This window comes from Podarcis pityusensis, assembly GCF_964106645.2.
Source record: "Podarcis pityusensis genome assembly, chromosome: 14".
In the NCBI taxonomy this organism is placed as follows: Eukaryota; Metazoa; Chordata; class Lepidosauria; order Squamata; family Lacertidae; genus Podarcis; species Podarcis pityusensis.
This window is the reverse complement of record NC_138039.1, coordinates 34,001,967-34,019,369: the sequence shown is the minus strand read 5'-3', so window position 1 is coordinate 34,019,369 and position 17,403 is coordinate 34,001,967. Positions and strand designations below refer to the sequence as shown.

The 17,403-nt window shown below is 46.8% G+C and overlaps 1 protein-coding gene across 5 annotated transcripts in view; it reads right to left on the bottom strand.

Annotated features, from left to right (window-relative positions):
• Positions 1-17,403, bottom strand: part of AKAP13 (A-kinase anchoring protein 13) — a 245,430-nt gene that overhangs the window by 108,643 nt on the left and 119,384 nt on the right. For all 5 annotated transcript variants that reach the window (XM_080980205.1, XM_080980207.1, XM_080980208.1 and 2 more), the window contains exons 8-9: positions 13,630-16,486; positions 5,695-5,771 (exon numbers count right to left, since the gene is read on the bottom strand). In XM_080980205.1, the coding sequence (XP_080836331.1) occupies positions 5,695-5,771; positions 13,630-16,486 (2,934 nt within the window). The remainder of the gene's footprint in view (positions 1-5,694; positions 5,772-13,629; positions 16,487-17,403) is intronic.

Here is a 17,403-nt window from a genome sequence, read left to right as displayed (position 1 = left end):
CGTTCTTAGACCAAGGTAAAGTTCGCAAACCGGGATACTACTTCCGGTTTTGCGGAGTTCGTAAACCGAATCGTTCGTAAACAGGACTGTTCTTAAACCAAGGTACCACTGTAAATAGGTAACACTGCAGCAGGAAGGTAAACAGCGTTTCCACGCGCTCTGGTTTCCGTCACGGTGTTCCACTGCACCAGAAGCGGTTTAGCCAAAGGGTGGAAGGGAGAGAAAGTTCCAACAAAAGAGGAGTGGCAGATAAAACTACTTGAGTATATAGAACTTGGAAAGATGACAGAAATAATCAGGAATCAACCAAATCAAAAGTTTAAAAAAGAGTGGGAGTGTTATAGAGTGTACTTAAAAAAAAAACATTGTTCCCAAGTAACATCTTTGATGTGCTCTGATTAATTTTCACAGAATATATGACAGACAGATAAATTTATTACATATAATACTGGTGAACTGTAAGATGATAAAGGATGCAGTTAAAAAAGGAAGAAAGGACCCGAGGTGAGGTGGACAGAAGTCACATTCAAACAGTAGAAGGTTAATTATTTGTGATTTATTGTATCGACAGCTTTTGATGTTGAATCTTACTATCATGTTCTGATGTTTCTTGTGGGGTTTTTTTACTGTTGTATTTGTTTGTTTGTTTGCATCCCCACCCCTCTTTTTTATTTTTATTTTATTTTTAACAACGAACAGAATAGTTGTAACACTTAATAAAATCAATAAAGAGCATTTACCAAAAAAAAGAGAGAAGTGATTTAGTCATGCTGGCCACATGAGCCGGAAAGCTGTCTGCGGACAAACGCCGGCTCCCTCGGCCTGAAAGCAAGATGAGCTCCGCACCCCACAGTCGCCTTTGACTTAACCGTCCAGGGCTCCTTTACGTTTTTTTTACCTTAGATGAACTGAAGATCTGACTCAGCCCTTTCTTCAGATCCATGAGGAGTAGAATCATACTTTCTTTTTAGGTCAAGGGCCACAGTTCAGTGGTAGAGTATCTGCTTTGCAAACAGCTTCAATTCCCTGCGTCTCCAGGTAAAGCCTGGAACCCTGGAAAGCCACTGCTCATCTAGGTAGATAATAGTGAGCTAGATGGACCTATGGTCTGACTCAATATAAAGCAGTTTATTATGTTAACACCTGCACACAGAAATGAATGGGAGGTATATACTGGTGACTACTCATTTGGGATTTATTGTGAACCTAAATGTGTTGGAGGGTTACACAGAGTTCTGAAGATTTTAAGCGGTGTTAATACAGTGCTGTTGGCTTTTCTTTAAAAAAAAAAATATTCCATCAAACTTAGCAACAGGAAACTGTGGTCACCAATCCAGCCGCAAACTTTCCATTTGCCTTGGCACTCCCAATCCTATACCAGAACAGCCAGATTCTGGAGATGGGGAAGAGAGGGAGGCAGACAGACAAACAAACAGAGAAAGAGAGGCAGGAAATGATTGGTACAAGCTCATTTTCCCCCTGCAGGGGAACAAAAGAGAAGAGCAAAATAGAAGCTCCAACTTGTACCGCATAATGATGACACTTGTTTTCAAAAGGGTTGCTGCTTTATCCCTTTTCAACTGCCGCAAAAAAATGAGAGAGAAGAGGGCATTTTGATGCCAACTTGTAAGAGGCACCAAGTGTCCTCTAATAAGAGGCAGGTTTGCTCATAAGACGGAACATGAAACAAAATACAGGGTGTATTCTTGTGGCGCTCTCTTTGACAGATGGCCTTTCTGCGCAAAGCAAACGCCCAAGGATTAGTCACAGAAATTATCTATAATAAGATGTGTAGAGCAAGTCAGCAGCAGCACCTTTTAACTTTCTGGGGGCCCAACTCACTTATTATTTATTTAAAATGTTTTAACCTTGCTCTCCAGCTGGGAAAAAAAGAAAAGAAAAGCAGCAGCTCCCCATCAGTAATGAAACTATCCTTTCCCTCAGGCTTGCAATATAAAAGACACAACACAAAAGGAAAAGGGAATGGGAGGGAGAAGGAAAAACGTAAGTGCAGGGGTGGCACATCCCATTTAACCCTGGCGGCGCCCCTGTGCCGCCCACTCCAACTCCACTGGCGCAGAAATCTTGCACACTCCGTAAAATCCCATGAGATCTCACTATAAATTGGCACCAACTTCTCTGCTGGTGGGGGGCAGAAGGGAACCCATGGGGGCACTAGCTTGGGGGCTTCTGGCACCCATTGGGGCAGCTTCACCCCACCTCATGGGTGGGATATGCTTGCGTAAGTACAGACCCTAGTTCTTTGTTTTGAAAGCTCCTGTTAGTTATTCTTTCCTGCAAGGGAGAACAGCAAGTTTTTTCTTCTCTGCCTGATGGATGGAACCAGGTTGGGCTCCCCTTTGCCGTGATGTTTTTCCTGGGAGGCAGAGGAAGCAGGTCAGAGTGTGCTGCCCTTCATCTGGAAGTTGGGAGCTGAATGTTCTTCTGGGCAAGAGAAGCTTTCCTTCTCTAGCTGATAGATAGGACCAGGCTGCTCTCCCTCTTGCCACAGCAGTTATTTCAACAAAGTCTATGCATCCCATTGGGGAAAAAGAAAGCTGATTAGCTTGATGACCAACCTAAAGCAAGTGCCTAGGAGATCAAGCTACGAGTCAGCAAGACCCTGCTTTGAATTTCACCACAGCCACAAAGTCATCGGGTGGCCTGAATCTCCGCTCCTGTCTCTGGGTTGTATCCAATACTATGCCTACTCAGAGTAGACCATTGAGGTAAATAGAGACATGACAATTTTAAGTTCAATAGTTTCAACAGGTCTACACAGTTGGAAGAGCATGAGACTCTTGACCTCAGGGTTGTGGGTTCAAGGCCCCACATTTGGCAAAAGAGTCTTCATTGCAGGGGGTTGGACTAGATGACCCTCGTAGCCCCTTCCCACTCTATGATTCTATGCAAGCCTTTCCTTCCCCTACCCCACAATTTTCAACATGGAGATAATAATAACCTAACTTGCACAGGATTAGAGCAATATAATATATGCAGAAGGCTTTGAATACTTTGAAATGCTATACAGCAGGGATGTCCAAATTAAAAGAGACTGCAATCTACTCCCACTATTAAAAAAACTGGCGGTGATCTGCCCATTGGATTGACTAAAGTTGCTAAGCTTTTTTTTTTTTTAGGGAGCCAAAGAGCTCTTTTAAGGGAGTCAAAATTATTGAGATTTTTTTTGGGGGGGGGAGGATCTCACGATCAACCGTGATCTACCACGGAGACGGAGATGGAGACACACACACACACCCGTGATCGACCAGTAGATCACAACTGACCTGTTGGACATCCCTGCTATACTGGACTCTGACTCTAACCACAGTTTAGTGTGAATATGCAGGTTTCCAGAGTCATCTGCTCCTCTTGATCTGCCAGGGGAAAGGACACTGTGGCAGTGATTGGGCAACCCAGAATGGACAATAAGAGAGGGGTGATAATCTCATTCCTCAAGTCTTTATAAAGAGTGCAAGCCAGAAGGGCACTGCCCCACTGATTTGGTACTGCCATCTCCACAGGGACATAAGCGTTTTTCATGTGGAATATGTAGGAATCATTGATCAAGTACAGCCGAGGGTAATACATTCAATCTTGCGAGGGTAAAAGTGCGTCTATATTTTGGGTTTGCTATATTTTGGGTTTGCAGTTGGTTGAGCTTTTTTTAGGAAGCCAAAGTTGTTCAGCTTGTGGGGGGGGGGTTGATTTCGTGATCAACCATGAGCTACCACAGACGATCGACCAGTAGATCACGATTGACCTGTTGGACATCCCTGCTATACTGGACTCTGACTCTAACCACAGTTTAGTGTGAATATGTAGGTTTCCAGAGAGAAGACTGCAGCTGCTTTGATTCTCCCTCTGGTCCCTTCTGGTACCATATAAGCCATGGTGAGGCCTAGCATGTCATCCAATCACAGGCTTTGCGGCTTCTCTTGCTCCAGAGCTGTAACCATAGACCACAGTTCATGGCTGGTCTGCAGACAGGGCAACCAGGTAAGCAAAGGCTGCTGTAGGCACACACTCTGTGGCGCACTTTCAAAGCAGCCCAACATTCCCAAACTGTGCACATATGAATAGAGTATGAGACTTAGAATTCACCCCAGAACGCTCTGCAACATGTACAGAGATCCACGGTGGATTAGTCAATCTGAAAACCACCACTGCACAAGAACAGCTTCAAAAGTAGACTTAAACATCACAAGAAAGCAAATCTTTACTCAGTTACAGCAACTGTTTGCTGGCATCGACAGATGCTGTATACCAAACTAAGATGACAAAACCGGAGTCTATCACTACAGCAGAACCACACACAAGACAACGGCGACAGCTGGTAAATTTTGCAAGCTGTTTTTCTAAAGCAAGTAACCTTACAGAATGAGATCTTATGCTTTGTTGGGACTGCGATTCCTCCAAGGCACCCCAAGTTATCCCAAGTTGCTCACACCAGGTCTTCAGATAAAAGCACAAAGGCATAAAGAGTCCAAAGAATTTACTGAAATGGAACACAGCTCTCCTCGTCACTTTGCAAGCATCCAATGTGGTTTCAGGATGGTGGGGTGGGAATTCAGCATAAAGAGCACAGCCTCCTTATGCAGGCAACACATATGCCCCATACATGCCACTCACTAGTCCCAGGTATGTGATGCAGCAACTCAAGTTGACACTAAACAGCTCTGTGTTCAATCAATGCTTAGACAGGAAACCCCATTTATTTAACGCATTCCAAAAAGTCTGATACCTAAGGGTACGTAGACCTGTAGCTCCACCTTAACAAACTACAGTTCCCAAGATTCGGGGGTGGGGGGGAGAGAGAGAGAATGTGCTTTACATGTGTGGTGTGCAAGAAGAGACTCGGCTCACTTTAATGCAAGAGGGTAGGTTGAAAATAAGCTCTTTTTCGCCGAGCAAAGAGCTGACTAGATAATAAAAGTACATCTTCTGAATCTAGTGATATATGGAAGGAAAGGGGGGCAGATTCAGCTGCCAGTTGCTGGTCACTGGCATACACAAGACAACTAAGTGGAGGATGACGACCAGAAACCAAGAAAGCGTGTTCAGAAAAGACCAGAGCAGTCATCCCTTGACTGTCAGTCTAGCTTTCCAAGCTACTCTGGACCAGGGCAGTTTCTTTCATCTAGCATATGCCAATGAATCACCCCAAGGCAAGCAGGCATGCAATGACAACTCCATTCTTGGAGCAGGACAGGAAAGATCAACCCACAAACTGACTGGGCATAATCCGCAGGAATTTTTCCAGAGAGGGAGAGGGAGAAGGCTAATATATCACCAAAAAAATGAGATTTAGTGCCTGTACATTTTGCTTCGTATCTCAGGTTCTACAAATGCTAGAAACTTATTGTTTTCTCCTTTTCTAAGAAAGCAGAGAATCTGGGAATTATTGTGCGCAGAGGGTGCACAAGACAGCAGGCAGGCGGGCAGATGGGTGGGGGAAGAGAGACAGATCACAGCAGCAAACCAGCTGGCCCAAACTATATTCCTTCCACCATGAGACCAAAAGATCTCCCAGAAACAAAACACCAACTTCAGAAACAATAGTGCTTTCCACAAAAGGGAGAGAAGGAAAACTTGAGGTTGGCTTCCTCATAACAAGGGGAAGGGAGAGAAGGAAAATGGCCATTTATGACACAGAGATTTACTTTCAGACATGAGATATACACAAGAACTCACCATTCCTTCGGAAGCCGAGCTCTCAGCGAGATCCCTCAAGAAACCCACCTCTTCTTCGGTCTTCATCTGTACAGCTTCTGCAGTGACAGAAGGAGAACAGTCATGGGGCTTTTCGACAAACTTCCCTTCTCGTACCACCAGTACTGCTGATACAACTTTGCTCACCCAAATGCATTCTCAGTCACTCAGCAAGCTCTTCCCACCAACTCCCCCCACCCCATCTGCTTTCCACACAGCTGGTTTGTTTTATGTCATTTCTTAAAAACAGCTTGATTTTACAGTAACTCGAAAAGGACAGCACAGTGTGCTGAGAAGCTTCAGGACAAAGATAATGTGAATTTGGAGAGCAGGCAACAAACAGCTCATTGGTAGAGCACACTTGCTTCACATGCCGAATGCCCAAGGTTCAATCACTGCCATCTCCAGCTTCAAAGGATGGGGTGGAATCTGATGAGAAAGACATCTCCCAAACAGAGTAGGGAACACAAGGCTAGCTGGACCAATGGTCTGACTCAGTATAAGGCAGTTTTGTGCGCTCACGTGACAACAGCTTACAGGCATGCACCCAGGGGTGTTTTTGTACATTTGATGAGAACTTTTTTGGCTGCTACTATGACCCACATTGTACTGGCCTGCTAGGCTAGCAACTTTGCAGAGCTGGCTTAGCAACAAGTGATGGGCTGACTGTTGGGACCATCCTCTAATACTGGGGTTGGGTGCCTTCTTCAGGCTGCTTTCCCTCCCAGACAAACTTCCACTTGTCACACATCAGTGGTGGGCAGGGTCAGGAGGAAGTGTGGGCAGAGCAACTAATGTACACATACTCAAACACCCTCTCTGTATCCTCCCATCCAGACTAGCAAGAAGCCCTTTCAGAATCGAAGGACACATTTCAGCCAGGCAGAAACACTTAGGATTTGATGCAGGGCCAGCGAGGGCTGTGACCTGGGGAGAGCTCCAAGGGCTGGAGGGCCACATTTGGCACCCCAGGGCCCAAAGTGCCTCACCCCTGCTTTAATAGAAGGAACACACATACAGAAACTGTTCCTTCAGGTTGCCTAAACAGTGACAGATTGAAGAGATCGAATGCGAGGAAAGAAATCAAAATTTGGTCTGACCTAGCAATGTCAAAATTTTAATGCTGGATTCAAATTATTTAACACACACATCTAGCAATCTGGGGAGTCATCTTAAAGGTACATAAAGGTACCCTACCACTACGACTAGGAGTTTTATCAGGCAGCAGCATCCCCCCAACGCCGGCATAATTTGCGAGGGAGGCACTTCTGGTAACACAGCTCAACATTTTGACAACTTGGCAACAGTTGTAGAAAGATCCAGAGAAATAATGTTGCCTTGTTGTTGTTTGGCTGCGAAGCCCCTCTCCTCTCACACAACAAAAGGAGCTGCCAGAAGAGGATTTCATGTTTGTTTTTGTAGCGTAGCGGTTACTTCTCCACAGACTCAAAAGAAGTGCAACTTATGACTTGGCAAGCAAGAACAAGTTCAGCTCCAGCTCAGAACAAGCATTCCAGGCATCCTTGGCCAACAAAATTTACACACACACACACACACACACACACACACACACACACACAGAGTGGTACCTTGGTTTATGAACTTAATCCGTTCCAGAAGTCCGTTCTTAAACCAAAGCATTCTTAAACCAAGGCGTGCTTTCCCATAGCAGCGGGGGACTCAATTTTCAAATGGAACACACTCAACAGGAAGCAGAATATGTTCTGCTTCCAAGGCAAAGTTCACAAACCAAAACACCTGCTTCTGGGTTTGCAGCGTTCTTAATCCAAGTTGTTCACAAACTAAGCTGTTTTTAAACCAAGGTACCACTGTATATATAAAGTCGTGGTGATTTGGACCTTTCAGCAAATTTTGCAACAGAACCTTGGAGATAGAAAAGGGGAAAGGAAACCCACCACTTCATCTCTCCAATGAGAGTTGGAAAAGGTTAGAGAAAGGGATCAGGGGCTCAAGGGCAACCTCTGGCCGCTACAGATGTTGTTGCACTCCAGCTCCCAACAGCCCTCAGTCGCCATGGCCAATAGTCAGGAATGATTGGCGCTGTGGTATACCAAACATCTGGAAGGTGCCGGGCTCACACTACCCATGCCGCGGGAGGAAAGTCAAAGGTACACGGGTGTCTTTATTTTGGAGGAGGGAGAAAGGATGGGGCACTCATGAGAGAGAATTTATTATAATCAGTCTGTTCCTCCCCACCCCAATATAATACAGGGTGGGAGAGAAGCATGGGGGTTACCAAAAAGAATCACCCAGCAGGAAGTGCTTGACTGACAGAAGGAACTAGTTATTCACCTGATACATAATCAACTTATGTAATCCCCAGCTGCAAGATGTGCTGAGGCCCACCAGCTGAAATGGCTTTCAAAGGGGTTGGAGGCCTATCCTTCCACAAGTGGTGGCACCCCAGCTATGGAACTCCCTCCCCACTGCAATCTGACTGCCCCCTACATCGCATGCAGTCAGATGGCAACCTCTTTGTTCCAACAGGCCTTTGGAGCACAGACTGCATTCTCATGGCAGTTTATTCAGTTTTCACAACTCTTCCTTAACTGTTAATGCTCTGCATTGCATTTGAGCTTTCACATGACGTATAAGCTACTTCTAGAACTACAGTGGAAGATAGTTCAAAATCAGTTCTCATTTCCATGTTATTTGCTTCCAGAAAAAAAATTTGCAAATATGGAAATGAATGCTAAAGAAGTGTTATATTCTACTACAGTTCCGTGATTCTTCACTTCAGTTCTGGAAGAGACTTTTACGTTGTGTGGAAGCTCAAATATAATGTGGAAATTAATAGTCTGAGAAACATCGTGAAAATGGAATAAACTGCCCATGAATGCAGCCATTATAAAACACAGGTTACCACTCAAGGAGATTTACACAGATTAAAACAACACAGATAAAATACAGAAAGCAGGAAAAATAAAAGATAACAATTAAAAAGTGGTTAAACAATATTAAACAATTTAAACTATTTAAAATGATCTATTAAAATACAGATAGTAAAAACAGCACATCGCTATTTAAAAGCGCTGTTAGTCACTTTCCTCACAAAAGTGACCCATGACATTACATGATTCAATGTCAAAAAAATTAATGCTAGATTCAACTTATGTAACATAAACATCTAGAACCCTGGGAAGTTACTTTCCATGCCTGCATAGATGCACCTCTACTAACTCTTTGTATATGTTTAATTTACAGAACTGCAGAGTTGGAAGGATCATCTAATCCAGGCATGTCCAAAGTCCATTTGGGGGGCCTACTCTGGCCCCTGTGGCAGTTTATGTCCTAGAGTAAAATCCTCAACAACTTGGGGCAAAACCATAAAAAAGGTCAACAACTTTGCTCTGCCCTCACTTCATCAATACTGGCCCTCTCTGAAAAAAGTTTGGACACCACTGACTTAATACAACTACCGGTATATTAATATACAAATACAAATTTGTACTCGTGCAATAATTTAGTCTGTTACAATTCGCATTGTGCTTACATTTCATTTTTAACATTGTACTATTTTGTCATTAGCTACCTGATCTCTCTTGAAAGGCTGGGCAGCATCAGTAGCAGCAACATCACCATCATTCATGGTTAGAAACAGGACAAGAACAGAAGAAGAGGAGAAGAGCCTGCTAGATCAGGCATTCTGCTTTCACAATGGTCGACCAAATGCCTGTGAGAAATCTGCAAAGCCAGACCCGAGCGCGAGAGCACTCTCCCCTCCTCAGGTTTCCAGCAACTGATGTTCAGAAGCATTTGTGCCTCCAGCCGTGGAAGGTGGCCTTTTAGTCTGATCCAGCAAAGCTATTATTATTATTATTATTATTATTATTATGACGATGCAGCTGGACTCGGCAGAAAGGGGAAGGAGACCACCTTTCGCCTCTGCAGCCAGTAAAGCAGCAGGAGAAAAGTGTTGTGACCTCACCTTCTCTTCCCTCTCAGAAAAGCAACAACAAGCCGGGAGGGAGGAACCAGCAGGTGCTCCAGGGATCAGCAAGGAGGGACTGCCAGGGGAATAGGAGGCAGAAGAGACACGCAAGGCGGAAGGGGTAAAATGAAGGCTATGGATTTTGTCTTTCCAGGGTGTCAATGCTTTCTCCAAGGAGCCTGTTTGCCACACGCTGGAGGCAGAGGGGCAGATGGGCACAGTATGAGCAATGGGAATAAATAAATATGGGACACACTCTAAAGCTGTAGAGATGAGACAGGCACAAGGAAGTTTTCAGAAACATGGAAAAACTGGGTTGCATCCAGTGTTAGTCACACTCAGGAGCAAATGGACATGGCAAGGCCCCATCTGCTCTACACATTTAAAGAAGCATCATTTGTGGTCAGGACTTTTATTGCCTGGGTTCAAATACTCAAGTTGGCCACAAAATTAAGGTCCGCTTCACATTAAGGCCCTTCTGTCGGCACTGTGCGTTCAAAGCTACATCGTACCGCTTTTAAGGCTGTTGTGAACCCTATTCCCCTGACAAAGCTACAATCCTCAGAGTGGTTTAACAGGCAATCCCAGGGAACTCTGGGAACAGGAGTTCTGTGAGGAGAATAAGGTTTTCTAACAATTCTCCGCTCCCTTGACAAACTACAGCTCCCAGAATTCTTTGGGGGAAGGCCTTGCTGTTTAAATCGGTGCGACACAGCTGTAAATATATAGAGCAGATGGGGCCTAACCTGGGTCTATTAATTAAGATGGGTCACCCTACAGTGATTAAACTACATGCTACACTCAGCTGTGTCATAGATAAGGTGGCATACCTTTGTTACTTATTATATATGTATGGATTGCCCCATAAAATAAATTATCTAGGCATCAAACAAATAAGAGAGTATACAATAAAAGCCATAAAATCATACGCCAAGAAAACCACAGTAAGTAAGCTTAAGAGAGGCAAGCCAGCATAAAACCCCACACCCAAAACAGCACTATAAACTACTACATTCAGCACAAAACTAAAATCAATCACCTAATACATACATTAAAACCACCAACCATACTACAGATCTTTAAAATCCAGGGGGAAACATACATGCTAAGCTGGTGCCAGAGACAGCAATATGAGTGCCAGCATTCCATAACTGGGAGGCCACCACAAAATAAGGCCCTGTGTTTTGTGGCCATTAAAAAGGGCACTCTCTTGAGTACTCAGGGGCAGACTTAATCTCAAAACCCTTGCCCCATTATCCCATTGTGAGCTGTTAGACAAATCAAGGTAAACGAGGCAGCTCTCAACTTTGAAAACGACTCTGCAGATTCTGCCAGTCATCCCTGAACGAGCCACTTGGGCAAAGATGCCTAAACAAACAACCACCCTCTGCTTTGTCAATTTCCCCCTTGCCCGATTGCCTGGAAACTGTGCCTGCTTTGCATAAGCAAATAGGTCCAAGGCTTTTCAGAGACACTCTGCAACAGCCTTGCCCTGAGCTGGTGCCCTCCATCTGCTTTGGAGGGTTGTGGTCCAAAACATCTGAAGGGCATCAGGTTGAGGGAATGTTGCACTACCAAAAAGCAAAGCAAAAAAAAACAGCAACAGCTACTTAGCAGACCCAGCTCTCTTATCGGTGAACACCCTCCTACCTTTTGGCTGAGAAAATGGCGGCTGCTGGTGTTGACAGGAGAGGAATGCTTGCCTCTGCCGTGCTCTGGCATGGTAGGCAAAACTACAGCTTAATCCTGTTTCTGTTTGTTCTCTTCAGCTGCCCAAGAGCCAACGCCAAACTGCACTTAACAAACGGTGCCTGGGCAAAAACAGCATCTCTCCCCACCCACCCCTTCCAGTCCCAGCATCAAGTTTACAGCAGGTGCAGAGCAGGAAGTACTTCTAATTATAGGCTTCCATTCTCAGCCGCTGGCTTGCACCTTCCTACACTCTCTGGCCAACAACACTCCCCAGCAAAGCTGTTTTGGATGCACTGATACCTTTCTCTCTGTTTAAGCTTCCTGCGAAGCCCACCACAGGCAGATAAACCCCCTTGCTTTCCTGAGTCCTCCAGACCTTTCAAGACACGCAGCAGCACTATTATTAGCCACTTGCCAGCCCACCTGGTGAGCTGTCCTTAATTATATCTAGAAGCCATCACTGGGCATGGCGCTTTTCTTTTTAGCTGAAGTTGCAAATGCGGCGGCGTGGCTTCCACCCTTCACCTTTTCCTATTATTCCCTGCACCCATCAAAAGTTTCCGAGAAGGAAAGGTGGAGAAATAAAATTTAGGAAGCAGCCGCTGACGTCCGGAAGGAGGAGGAGGAGCTCTCATGAAGCCAACACTCCAGTGTCTCCCTTGCAACCACTCCCATGCTATTGAAACATCAAACTAAAAATACAGCGCAAAATTAAAATGAAATGGGAGCTTGTTAAATGCTGATTCACGCCAAGCAGAGGTGGCAGCTAGATTTTCCACTTTCACATCTAGTTCTTTTTTTCTTCACCACCTGTACACATGGCCCTAAGACATTTCAGCAGCCAGAAACTACTCAAATCTTTTACTCTCTTTGCCAACCAGATTATTATTATTTTTGAAAGAGGGGAGGTTTAAGCTTTTATTTCATGCACATGCAAAAACACCAGCACTTCGATTTGCAGCTCTACTTTGTATTAAGTCTGCTGGCACTAATTTGTTGCAGATCAACCTTTGCTTGAGATGGGATGGGGCTGCTTGCCACACCTGTGATTCCTCGGGGCAAAACAGCATAATAGCACCAGACACCATACACATACGCACACAAAAAAGGGAGGGGGGAGGGAAGGGAGGAATCAGCTGTTTACATTTTAACAGCTGTCTGAGCAGGTGGGGCCCAAAAAGCCTGCATTAAAACTATCATTAAGCGTTGCTAAAGATTCCGCCTCTAGGATTTCAGCTCAGATTGGAAAAAGTCCCTCTCTTTCTCACTTTTTAAACCTTTTTTGTTTTCATTTTTTAAAAAGAAACTAAAAAGTGTTCAATGAACTCTTGTTGCAGAAGAGGCAAAATGCTTTAATAAAGGCGCCCGACCGGTTTGTCCTGATGCTGTCAAGTCCTCTCCTGTCAAAGTTTGCTCATCAGCCAAAATCCATCAACCCTTTGTTTTGTCAAGTCGGAAATAAAGGCTTGAATCCCAGATACAGCTCTTAAATGTGCTGGGAAGGGCATAATTGTGTTTGGTCAGGGTTTCAGAAATGCAAAAAGGGGATCCGGGTGGGGGCAGGGAGGGGAGTAAGACTCTTTCTCTCGCTGTGCTGTGTGTGTGTGTGACCTAAAAGTACCACATTTAGAAACTGGCAGGCTCAGACTGGAAGGACACTTTTAGAACTTCAACAGCTGACATAAGGGAGAAGCTTCACACATAGCCCTTCTGGGTTCTCCAATTCCAAGTTAGCAGAGAAAGTTAGCGCAAGCGAAGTTTGGATCCGCTTGGGCACTTGTTTTAGAAGAAAAAACAAGGTATAAAGCCCCAGTTGCTAACTATTTAACCATACATAGCCTCTCTCACTAAACAATAAAACGTTTAGTGTTTGTTATCCTGGGCTTATTTATATAGCAGCACAGGTGCACATTTATGGCAATTAAAAGAAGTAAAAAAATGAGGACAGAGCGAGGTATCTGCCTCAAGGGGCTTACAATCTGAATTTCAACTACAGGAAAGAGAACAAGCAGCAGGGAGGGACAGGAGAGAACAGCCAGGGAGACATAAGATTCTCTATGGATTGTGGAAATGCAGATTCTGGGAAATTGCTGACAGGATCCATGAAAACAAAATAATGGAAGGAAGATGGGGGAGAAGAAAGGAAGTGATAACCTCATCCCCTCTTTCACACACAACAAGTTCCCATGAACCAAAGAACACATTCCCTTTGCTTCCCTAGGAAAAACACAAATCCCATGGCGCTATCGTAAAATCAGTCTAACTTCACTTACCTGCAACAGGTGAACAGCTTGGAAGTGCTGGGCTTGCAGCTCCCTCCGCCAGTCCGCCAGGCTGCAAACTTAAATCCGCTTCTCCATTAGGGATGGATCCAGCATCCGTCGCACGCTGTGCCTCAGATCTGGACTCTGCTAAGGGGGCGATTTCCACAGAGCTTCCAGCCAGAGACACCAAGGGACCACATGCTTCTGCCACGGCTGTCGCCTGATCGGCGCTTGTAACTGTCTTGTCAACATTATCCACCAAGGGACCGTCAGCTTCTTGAACAGAACCCGCTGCCTCCCCTTTTCCCAGCGGCTCGACAGCCAGGCAGGGAGAGGGTTGCAAAAGCTGGGAATCCTGTTCAGCTTGGCTTTCCTCCCCTGTGCCATTGCTGGGCTGAGCTAGGCCCTCCATCTGGGCTGCTTCAACTCCAGGCCTAGCTTCCCCCTCGCTGGCCAAAACGAACATTTCAGAGCCAGGGTCCCCATCGCACAGGGGCTCTTCGGCAATCGGCTGAAGCAATACTCTGGAAGGCACGTTCTCCACCTCCTCCCCTCCTTCCCGTGGAAGAATGGCTGCAACAGGCAGATCGCTAGTGACCAAGGGGGCTTCCATTAAATCAGACACCCCACCAGGTGGAGGGGCTGCACACTGATCTGGGCAGCTGGGCTCAAGTTCTTGGTTCAGCGTAGCATTGGGGAAGGGGGCCTCGCGGGGGCACAGAGAGCCATCCTCTGGCGGTCCAGGGCCTGGCAGGGCATCCCCAGAGACACCCGCCTTCGCATTCTCATCTGTGCCTGAGCTGGAGGCTTCTCCCTTCAACCCTGCTTTAGCATTACTTTCGTTGCCTCCAAGCTCCTTGCCCTGACGACAAGGAGGAGGGGATTGCACAACAGCTGCTGGTGCCGGGCCCTCCAACAAAGCCTCCTCTTTGCCAGGCAGCTCCTGTCCACTTCCAGGCAGCTGTGTGGAAAAGCCCTCTTGGTTTTCTCCCCGGTGATCCACCAGAGAGAGAGTCTCTGCCGTTTCCTCGCTGCAAACAGGGCTTCCCTCTGCGGCAGCTGCCGTCGGCTCTGTTGCTGTCTCTGCTGCTGCTGCTGCTCCTACTTCCTGGATTTGTTTGGATTCTCTATTATGAATAGCAGAGGGTGTGCCCATTACATTATCCTGTGCACACTCGGTGCCCTTGCCACACAAAGGTAGGGCAAGGTCCTGGTGGTGCAGAGATGCCTCCTGGCCAACAGGGGCCGCTCTGGCCTTGCTCTCCTGAGCGACGATCAGCTGGGCCTGCTGGATCGCTTCTTCGACAAGCAAGGAAGAAGCCAGGGCAATGAATTCCTGAGCGCTTTTGCTAAACCGGTCCAGCTCTCGGCTGCTTTCCTCCACCTCTGCCTGTTTGGGAAGGGGAAGGGGCTCCTCTTGGGCAAGGGACGACACTGGAGGGCTGAGCGAGTCTGCCTGCAGTTCAGAGGCATCAGCAGAATCCGCACACAATACAGGGGCGCTAACTTGTTCCTCAATGTTGACAGCTCCTTTCTGAGCATCACAAGTATCAGATGCCCCCTGGCTGAGGCTGGTAGAGGCAGCACTTCCTCCACAGCCACAGCTAGCAGTTTCGGTTCCCGATTGCATCGGCTCAAGGTCTTTTTGCTTATCCCCCACCTCAGCCACAGGCTCTGTTCTCTTATCAGTGACGCCAGGGGCTTTGGGCTCCACCACAAACGTTCGACCCAACTCATCATTTTCCACATTGGCATCAGAATGAGTGTCAGTAGGCAGGTTTCCACCTTCCGGTTTCTGCCCACACTCATGCACTTCCACCCCAGGGTCACGCTTTGGAGAAGGCTCTGAAATCCCTGTCACGTTCACTGCTGCTGCCGTCGCTTCTGTTGCAGGGCTCGGGCTTGTACTCTGCGCCTCCTCACCAGGAAGCTCACAGCCCTCCGGACACTTTGTAAAATCCTCCCTCCCGCTGTCGCTGGGAGTCTCTGATCCTGCCATTTTGCTACTTCCGCTCTCGAAAATACTAACACCTGCGCCACTACCTGCAGGTGCATCACTTTGTAGGTCCACCACTTCAACCCCCTCACCTCTGCGCGCAGCAGAAGCAGCGCTGTCCCCTGGGAAGTTTGCAGCAAGCTCTCTCAGCACTGCACCGGCTGGAAGCAAAGTTTCCGTGGCTCCAGCAGGCTCACAATCCCTCTCCCCATTCGCCACACGCTGCTGGGTTGCAGCATCCGCAGTCCCTGTACAGCTCCTGCATTCGCCCTGCCCCATGCTTGCATCCTGGTCCTTGCGGGAAGTCGGAGGCTTCGAAGGGACACTTCCAGCTTCTTTCACTTCAGCTGTCTGCACTTCCTGGTCAGAGGTACTCCTTCCACACAGGTGTCCTTCCTCCAAAGCAACGCTGGGGGTTGTCATCCCAACTTCCTGGTTTGTATTTCCACAGGGCGGGAGGCCGACAGCACTGTGAAGTCCAGCAAGCGGGCTCAGCCTGCCGTCATTTGCCTTCAGTATTGCCCCGGCCTCTACAGCAAAGGCTGACTCCGCCTCTTCCTCTTTGTGCAGCCTGGTAACTGTATTTTGACTCTCACAGGAAGACTCTGGGTTAGCCACTTCCTCCAGCCTCAACGAATCTTTTGGCGTGTCTAAGGGCACCTTCAGCTGTCTATCTTCCTCAGGGCAGGCAAGGGCCAAAACCTGCATCGCAGCAAGAGCCAGCGGGACAGAAGCATCTTCTTGGTTTCCTTCTGACGTCATTTCACCAGGATGGCAGCTCAGAACAGCTGTGTGGCCCTCAGCTCCCTGGCCCAAATTACAGTCTTCGCAACTGGTTTCCTGCTCAGGGTGTGGGTGTTCACTGGTATTCTGGAAGAAGAGGAGAGAGATTTAACATTCATTTTATCGTACCATGCTCTGGAAGCAGACGTGCTCTGTTTCTGAGTAACTTTAATAGTTTTCTGCAACAGCTCTAAGTAATTGTTCATAAAAGAAACCACACAGACAACAATTAACCATAGGAAGACATCAGTCCCAGGGTGGCAATCACAGGAACATAAAAAGATAGACTATTGGTCCATCTAGCTCAGTATTGTCTTCACTGATTGGCTCCCCACTGTTTGAGGCAAGAGCCTCTCCCAGCCTGACCTGAAGACGCCAGGGATTAAACTTGGGACTTTATGCTTGCAAAGCAGATGTGTCTTCTGTTAAGATTCTTGCAGCCTTTTACCATCCTGTTTTTCAACTAGGTTTTGTTAGAGAGCCTCTTTGGGATGTGGCCCTCGCCTCCCTTCGACAAGGGAAAAATGTGTGCGCAGACACAGGCACACACAGCAAGGTCCATTGCCCCAGCCTTCATTAACAATTTGCCTCTAAATGCTGTTGTCAGAGACAATATGCCCCTGAGTACCAGTTGCTGAGGATCACAAATGAGGCTGTTGCGCTCAAGTCCTGCTTGTGAGCTTCTCACAGTCACCCGGTTGGCAATTGTGGCAACAGGATGCTGGACTAAGATGGGCCATTGGCCTGATTCCAACAGGCCTTTTATTATGCTCTTAAAGTGGCCATGGAAGACCACCTCAAATGGAGGACTGGGCTCAAAGCTGCCAGCTGACAACTACTTTTCACAGGAGACCCTGTGGCCCTCCTATCAGCCCCAGTCAGCATGGCAAGTGAGCAGGGATTAAGGGAGTGGTAGTCCAACAATATTGGAAGGGCCACTGGTTTCCTGCCCCCAGCCTTTCCTCTGCAAATACCCAGAGCCTCAGTGAGCTTAGCTGCTTTTG